The following is an 8,721-nucleotide window of genomic DNA, read 5'->3' as shown; positions in this document are numbered from 1 at the left end:
GTACAAAAGCCTCTTCAATGTAAGATTTGACTTGTACACTAATTTTGACTGTGCTCTTATATTGAACTCTCCTCTGATCATTAAAACTGAAGTTGAGGTGAAAACTGATTCCTTCCAATGTCTTTTTTTTTATTGGACGACAAAGGCCAAGGTCCAAAGTTAGTAGGGCTTTGGCCAGGAAAGGGTCAAAGTTCACTCTGTCGATTGCCGCTGCAGTGGATGGTTTGTATTCCTTTTCGGATGTCTGGTTATATATATATATATATATATATATATATATATATATATATATATATATATATATATATATATAAAAATATAATTTTGTTAAAGATGACCTCCTGTTTTCGTTATAATTATTAACGTTTGGAGTCAAAAAGAGAAGAAACCGAGAGGAAACACAAAATCACACATTAACTAACAGAAAAGTTGACGGCGAGGTACTTCTGCGTAGAGACTTTTCAAAGGGGCTTAGCATCATCACAGCTTGTTTCTCACCATCATGTACTTGTTCGTAACACTGGAACATCCCCAAAAAATAAAATAATAATAATAATAATAATAATAATAATAATAATAATAATAATAATAATAATAATAATAAGCAACAAAATAAAGGAAATGAAAGGAAGAGTCCAGGTTGGTGGAGCATGCCCCCGCTCCCAGTGCTGTGTCTCGATGGTTGTGCTCAGTGTCTCTTGGTCCCAGGTGAGTGTAGGTTTGAGCGCTCTCGTTCAAGTGCTATTGCTCGGTTAGATGCTGTCTGTTTTCTCCGTGCTTCGTGGGCTGGTTCGGCGAGGGGGCTTGCGAGGGGTGTGTGACTGTGGGCAGGCTGTGAGGCACTGGCAGCCCGCCCGGCACCATGCCCTCTATCGCGCCTGGGATTCCTCCTGGCGCCACCCCGACCATGCCAGGGGGGTATCTGCAAAAACACAAGGAAGTCAGTGGAACACTTTTAATAACTTACTAATGCAAAACAGTTTGGATTCCCTGTAAGAAAATGCACATATGTGGCTACTTTGATAGATCATATCACATATTAAACCAGCCTAAATATATATTATGCTAGATGTGTGGAAAGATGTGTTCTATACATTCATTCCACATATAGAAGGTCCATTTTAAAGTGCACTGTAAATACACACTTGAATTATAATAGATATCTTTACAGTCTGTTTCATATTTATGTATTATTTATATGGGCTGCTTTCCCTGTGACGTCCTTGCCACAGTTAGAATTAGCAACAGTTGCTTCCAAGGCCTTGCTAATAAATCACTACTGCCATGACTACTAACAGAAACCTGGGGCATCGAAACCAGACTGGGGGCTTTGTTCCCTAAATTGCAAACCAAAATTCTGTATTTAAATTATACGGCAGAAATGCTTTATAGAATAATGCTAAAGGACTGATCACACAAAGCAAGTCAAAGTTGCCCTTTACAGTTACTCACTATGGAAAAAAAGAAGGATATATATCTAAAGGCTATATACTAAACAAAAATAAAAGCCACCACATTTTCAGAAGCCATTAACTAACCATTAACAAATAACGAAATATTTGTTAAAACGTTAGTAATACTAATTCTGAAAGATAAATAATTTGATTGAGGTTCTTTGATGGGTTTTTTTTCATTGTCTTCTAGTTGCAAAATGTTTGTCAATGATTTGATTTCTTTTTGAACACATCCTTATTTATTTGATTTGATTTGGTCTTTAAAAACATCCATTGGGGGAAAAACAAACTGCATTCAGTAGAAACTTCACAGAAGACCAAATTAATGCAGATTTTAAAAGCAGGATTTTAAATGTGACTGCTTACATAAGTGCACCTCAGTGCAGTCCAAGCTTTGTATTCAGATGAAAGCAAGCACATCCTAACATATTTTACAAAGGGGGAACAGAGCTGCAAACCAAGAGCTAATGATTATCGAGACAGCAGTTTAAACGGTTGAAAGGAGCTCACATCCCTTACTAGGCTTTATTAATGTCATGTCATGTGTTCTACATCATAAAATGAATACAGCTATGACAGGTTTGCAGAGGGTCCTGACATCCAGCCCTCTACGTGAACAGCCCAAAGACTCGACTAGTCAGGTCTTCTGTTTTTTAGCACTTCCCTTATTGTCAAAAGCCCTGTCACCTCATGAATACGGTAACATTTTGTCACTTCCTTTGTTCAATGTATCATTTGCTTTTTAATTTTCAGTTTCAGGAAGTGTGTGAATTTGTTAATGGTCACAACTTCCAATTGTGAAGGCATGCTCAAGAGGTTGAGCAAAGCAAAGGGAGGCATATTTATCACTCCCTACCCCTTCAGTGCCACCTTCGCTTGACTTAGATTTATAACTTGTCTTGAAAACCATCAACTGATATTCCTTGAAGGATATGGCTCATTCTGCTGTGTGAAAAAAGTGAGAGGATTGTCTGTGTCCACCTGTCCATACAGGCATTCAGGCAGGACGTCAAAATAACAATTCATAAAAGAAAGAAAATTGTTTTTTTAGCTTGCTTACAAAAGACAGGGCTGGTGTCACAGTGACAATTTTTGACATCAGTCAACACTGCCCTCTAGTGGTTGCTTTAAAAAAATGCTGCCTGCCATTCTTGCACTCCCTTTACTCCGGTGATCACAAAAGCACCACAAAGTGAGGCACAAATAGGCATTACTAGTCTCTCTGCCAGAACTGCGAGGTAGAGGGATTGTACAGGTGTGGATTAAGGTGTTGGAGAAGCCTTGTTGCACGGTACCATCTACACTTTGCACCTAACTTCGCTCCTCACCTTTCACTTTAAAAACACCAAAAAAAAAAGATACATGACTAAATAATCTGTCCTTGCTGAATCTTCATGGGCCCTACACTCTTATCTCTCAATTGTTCACGTGTGTGACAGTTTAACAATGTGTATTATGCTTCATGTGCATAACAAACAATATATTTATTTACATTGGTGTGTTTTTAGGACAGGACAAAGCAATATCTGAACAAGGAACATAAAACTTTTCAATAATAATAACAATACTAATAACAATAATTATAATGCCCCCACCCCCTATAGATAAGCTATTGTATCTTTAAACAGTACATAAAATATAGCATATTTGACAACAAGCGGATTTCCCTTCAAAAATGAACATCCATCCATCCTTCCTGGCGGCTTTTGTGGGAATATTTGCGACGAAAAAAAAAAAGTGTAATTGCAGGGATTCCATCCTACCTGTAGGAGGCGCCGTTGAGGTCTGCATGGACAACCTGCTGGTCCATGACTGACCAGGGAGAGGTGGTGATGAAGAACTCCTTGTTCACACAGTTTCTAAGGCTGTCCGGAATGCGACCTGAAAGCGCAGATCAATCAGCCACGGTGAGGAACACTAATTGAATGGCTTGGGTAAGGGTCTCTATTTGATCAATGTGGCTCATAACATATTTGGCTGCAAACTCAGTTTTGAATTAATGTTATTTAAGATATAGTCGGAGAAAATGGGGGAGCCCTGAGCTCTTTTAATAAAAGCATAAGCATAATGATGACATCTATTAGGGAGATATGCATTTATGAAAGGCTAGGCAAATCAAGTGGAAATCTGACATCTGAAGAAGTGATGCTTACGGCAAGACTAATGTAGTCACGATGGCTTATTCAGATTTGTAGACAGAAGAGATTTCTGGAGGTTCTAATTAAACTGAAATGAATTACACAGCAAATACACTTAAGGTGAGCAGAGCTCCTCATTATTAAAAATGTTTCTATTTATTTTGAAGCAAAGCCGTACCAGTGATGGCTCGTCGAATCTCTGAGGCAGCTGCCTCCCTCATCTCCAGCGATGCCTGCTCACTGTACCAGGCAGTATGTGGTGTACAGATTAAATTAGGAGCATCTTTCAGAGGGCCCTGGGCAAAACTTAATGAAAATGAAAATAACGTGTCAGCTAACATCCATCACCTCAGGAGCATTTTAAACTCTAGTCAGATAGAAAAAAAGACAAATAAAAATAGGACAAGTAACAGAGAGGGACTGGATTCTGGCTTTCAGCCTGTTTATCGTACTTCACTGGAAAAGATCAGAAAGGTTCATCCTGGTCATACACAGAGGTCCTGTCTATTCTGTGTATACTAAAGATTCCAAATAACAGCAGTAATAATAATAATAATAATAATAATAATAATAATAATAATAATAATAATAATAATAATAATAATAAATATACTGGCTTAAATACACCCCCTTCAGTCAAAACTTTGCAATTTACTTGGGGAAAAAAAGCCCATATATGCATTATAAACTAGATCGATAGATAGGAAAGTTGACATGGTATAATTATGCACGCAGTGACTGCAGGGAGATGCCTTGTAGCTGTTTGAGATTCTTCTCCTCTTCTTTTTGCTTGTCTCTCTCATTTCATCTATTTCTATTAGAATGAAAGCAGGTATGAATTTGCTGTTTAAAATGCCTGCTGGTAAGAAAGGCTGTTTGATTTTAACTGGAATGGTTTAAAGGTTCACCAGAGTCACTGCTTTACTTTGGGAACAAAGTGAGATGCGCTGGGTTGCTAGGAGCCTAATTAAGATGATACTAAAAATGTCTGAAGAGGAAGTTCTAATGAAGCTAGACACGCTGGAAATGCTGCGATACTTATTTTGAACTCAACCATTTTATTCAATAGTGTCTTCTTACATTCAATAGAGAGACACACAACGGAAGCATTTACTGCTCAATCCTGGGTTTGTTTTATTAGATATTTAATATGAGTTTTCCTGCTCTCAGAATGACAACTCTTCCAATTGAAATGATTTGTTATGAATAGACTCTTTATAAAAGCACCAGAGGGAAGCACATCAAACTGAGGGTGTTATTATATCCTCTCCGATAGCAGGATAGCTGCAATTATGTTATCAAGTCTTTATTTCCCTCTAGTTCCAGCGTTCCTGGTGAATATGACCCCTAACGTCAGAAAACTAGAATCCTACTGACATTGTTATCATGACTAAGCTCAAAGAGAATTAAAAATGTACACCATACAATTCAAAAACAAAGGAATCCTGTCTCTAACTTAAACTCAAGGCACTGATTGTGTTGATTACTGACCACACAAACAGTATGATTCCTTTTTTCGCACTTGTTTATTTAATTACAGTGTTTACACTTCAAGGCAATTCACAATTTGAATGATGTACTGACACATTACTGACGCATGTTGTTGGGAAGCAGCAGTAAAATAATAAATATGAAACAATATAATAAAATCCATTAAAAGCCAGTATCAATGAGCAGAACTTTTCACACTGTAAACCCACACCATTCTGATCACTGGGTCTCCAGTTTGTCTCCCCAGTTTCTCTGTCTCCATCCCACCTGAAAGGCTCTGATTCGTGGACGTCCAGGGCTGCCCCCCGTATTCTCCCCTCCTTTAGAGCCTGGGCCAGGGCTTTCTCGTCAACAAGGCCGCCCCGTGCAGAGTTCACCAGGAACGCGCCCTGCCTCATCTGCGGACAAAACACAGTTATATAATAAGAATCCAAACAGGAAGAAAAAAATAAATAAGGACAACAATAACACCACTAAATGGGAAAGGGTTTGAAACCTCAATAACCAAGTTTCTAAGCTTCTTCGATGTCCTGGTAAGGACAGGGCGCTGTGTGTGAGTACCTGTTTGATGGTGAAGTCGTTGATCAGGTGGTGGTTGTGTTCGTTGAGGTTGCAGTGCAGTGAGACGCAGTCGCTTTGGTACAGCAGGTCCTGCAGGGTGTAGACGCGCTGCACGCCCAACGACCGCTCCAGCCCGTCCTGCAGGTACGGGTCGTAGAAAATCACGTTGAAGCCAAACACCTTCGCCCGGACCGCTACCGCCTGCCCAGTGCGCCCTGCCGAGAGATTAGAGTCCCGTTGACCGTGACGTGCACAATCTGGGGCTCCAGCCCAGCTTGGAAGTGAATCAAAGTCATTATCACCTTCAAGGGCTCAGCCAATCAAGAGTCAGTATGTCTTCACTACCAAATCCCTATTTTGACGGATATGCATCCCCAGCAGGGGGGCAATCTACTATCTTTTCCCAGACAAGGAGACAAATGTTTCGACTCATATCTCCATCAGCGTAATGAAAAGAGCAGAACAATTACAACATTTGTCTACACTGGATGCTACAGTAAGATCCTAATGGTCTTAAAAGCCTGCTTGAGAATAAACAGAAAAAGTACAACAAACTACAAGCATAACAGCCCAGTGATAAGGAGAGCAGTGAAAATGGAACTGAATTGTAAAGCCTTCCATACAATTGCAAAAAGCACAGTATAGTTAATCCGCATGTACCCAACTCTGCTGCTGCTTGTTTCAATGATATAACAGAGCACTGACAGTCTGACAACTGTTTAAGATTGAACTTTCTATTCCAAACAGACTGGCTTCTTCATGCCTAAAACATTCCCAGACATCCTCGTCTTTGCTCAAACCTCCCATGGATGTGAATGGCAGGGCTGTAACAATAGCACAATTTGCATGTGCCCTTGTGTCACACACTAAACCCTCCAGAAAGTGACAGTAAGTCCTTCATCTAAGACCCCGTAAGACCCCTAGCAGTACAGTCTTTCATACTCCAACGCAGTAAGAAGTCGAATCAACATTAATATCACACTTAATTCCTTGGGCGCTTACCAAGGAACAAATTTGTTTTCTTTTGTTTCAAAATGGGATTAAAAAAGTTCCACTACCGGTTAATGTTCATTTGTAATTTTAAAGTATTTATTTATTGTCCATAAGGTCTGTTTTCCTGCCATCTCTGTGCTAAGTGCATTTTTAATTGGGCATGACTAAGGCAACTGTCATGGTCTGGGAAGGGGGCCTGACGCAGCTCTAATGCACTACTTCCACTGAAGAGGACAGCTGCAGTGTAATCATCAGGGTCATTATCTTCAATGTCATTACAGCTCAATGTCACTCTGCTCAGCCTAAAAACATAGCTATTAAACAACGCCATCATAATGTAGCAGGCTTTACCCCCCCCCCCCCCTTTCATTCTGTTCTGTAAATGACATGTTCATGACATTGATGCCACTCTTATAGTGGAAGTTTCCCTCCACAGTGCTCAATCCTGACCTTAATGACTATTCAAAACACCTGATTTTTTCTGCATACCAGACTCAAGTCAGATTTGGACACACCATTCAAAAGGCAAGTGCAAGTGCACTGTATTAATAATAAACTAAGTTTCAGAGTAGAAGCGCCAATGCACGGTATTAATAATAAAATTAGTTTCTGGGTACAAGCCCCAGGCCTGTACCAAAGCCGATGAGGCCCAGCGTCTCCCCCCTGATACGCGCGGCCCCCGACGCCACCTCGCGGATCTGCTCCACGCTCTGCACACGCGTGCCCTCGCGCAGCGCCTGGTACAGCCACGTGTTCCGCCGGTACAGGTTCAGGATGTGGCAGAGCGTAGAGTCGGCCGTCTCTTCCACTGCCGCAGAGGGGATGTTACACACCGCGATCCCTGGAACAGGACACAAGCACACAGCCCGTTATTCATAACAGCAGCACAGCTCAACATGATATCCATGCACAGAGAGAGAGAGTCAATTAGTTAACTGCACATGGTGAGGGCCCTTTGTTGTTGCAACAATTATGTTTATCAAGGTCTAGTTTCTGTTTTGTCACCAGTGTAATTCTAAGTGTTCCTGTACCAAAATCTTAAAAAGGGTGTCATGTTGGTAAAAAAAAGTAATTTATGGCCAGGCCAAATCTATACCTTCGCCCCATAAGTGGATAAGAAGTCCTCGGCAGCTGCCAATTGCATAAATGAAGAAAGCTTACTTTATATTCCAATACACATATATCCTATAGACATTATTCCTATAGACATCTATTCCTTTCTCTTCTAATATAGTGTGGTGTTGAAGGGTTTTTCCTGCACTTCCTGCAGTCTAAAACATGGGGATATACCTTTGTTCTCCTATAACTTGGTTACAAGGACCTTCAGCCTCGACATTCATTTTTGTCATTTCCTGCCAATAAAACTCAATGGGCTTGTTTCTATAAAGTACACCTCCTCTGCGATGAGGTGTCCCAAGGGGCTGTGCTCCAGCCAGGCTCATTAAGGGTTACCATCGATCAGTGTCACCCAGCAGCGCGGTGCTCACAGCTGCAGCTGGGCTTGGGGAGTAGCGAGAGCCGCAGTGTGGTAAAGAGCTGGAACCCTTGTTGAACGGTCCCTCCTGGGGGAGACATTTAAACTATGCTAGTCTGTCAGGATCCATCTGCTGTGCGGGAGATAAACTGAGGATACGTGATGGATCGGACGAGTGGGATAATGTACTGCACTTCACTTGTGGAGTAATAATAACCCACGAGGAGTTGAAATAAATCCCACTGTGCTGCAACTAACAACACATTGAATGTGTGTGTGGCACACATTCAATGTCACTTTAAGATAAACAGGTCTGCATTGTACTGTATCTGCGGTGATGGTGTTTTTGTGGAGCCAAGCTGCTCTCCAGAGTAGAAACAGGCACTTTTACTGGAGTCCCAAGTCAAGCTTGCCACTTGCTGCAGCCCCAGCACCCACCTGAACCACCTTGTTTGTTTTTATCTAGATTCAGCTCTCAAAGCTGCAATCTGTTTCTTTCACGCCTGACGCCCTGTCTCGCTCTTTTTGCAAGACACAGGATGTAGATTTGTATCTGGTGACACCATTCAACTCTTTATCTCGTCTCATCCCTTCACCAGCGGATTACACT

The 8,721-nt window shown here is 41.1% G+C and overlaps 1 protein-coding gene across 3 annotated transcripts in view; it reads right to left on the bottom strand.

Moving 5' to 3' along the window:
* Positions 1-361: 361 nt before the first annotated feature.
* Positions 362-8,721, bottom strand: part of LOC121321769 (C-terminal-binding protein 2-like) — a 73,360-nt gene continuing 65,000 nt past the window's right edge. For all 3 annotated transcript variants that reach the window (XM_041260929.1, XM_041260928.1, XM_041260930.1), the window contains 6 exons: positions 7,272-7,478; positions 5,645-5,859; positions 5,351-5,481; positions 3,771-3,898; positions 3,218-3,335; positions 362-922 (listed from right to left, as the gene is read on the bottom strand). In XM_041260929.1, the coding sequence (XP_041116863.1) occupies positions 742-922; positions 3,218-3,335; positions 3,771-3,898; positions 5,351-5,481; positions 5,645-5,859; positions 7,272-7,478 (980 nt within the window). In that variant the 3' untranslated portion in view covers positions 362-741. The remainder of the gene's footprint in view (positions 923-3,217; positions 3,336-3,770; positions 3,899-5,350; positions 5,482-5,644; positions 5,860-7,271; positions 7,479-8,721) is intronic.

The sequence above is a fragment of the Polyodon spathula genome, chromosome 10, assembly GCF_017654505.1.
Source record: "Polyodon spathula isolate WHYD16114869_AA chromosome 10, ASM1765450v1, whole genome shotgun sequence".
Taxonomy (NCBI): domain Eukaryota; kingdom Metazoa; phylum Chordata; class Actinopteri; order Acipenseriformes; family Polyodontidae; genus Polyodon; species Polyodon spathula.
This window is presented reverse-complemented; position numbering and strand designations above follow the sequence as displayed.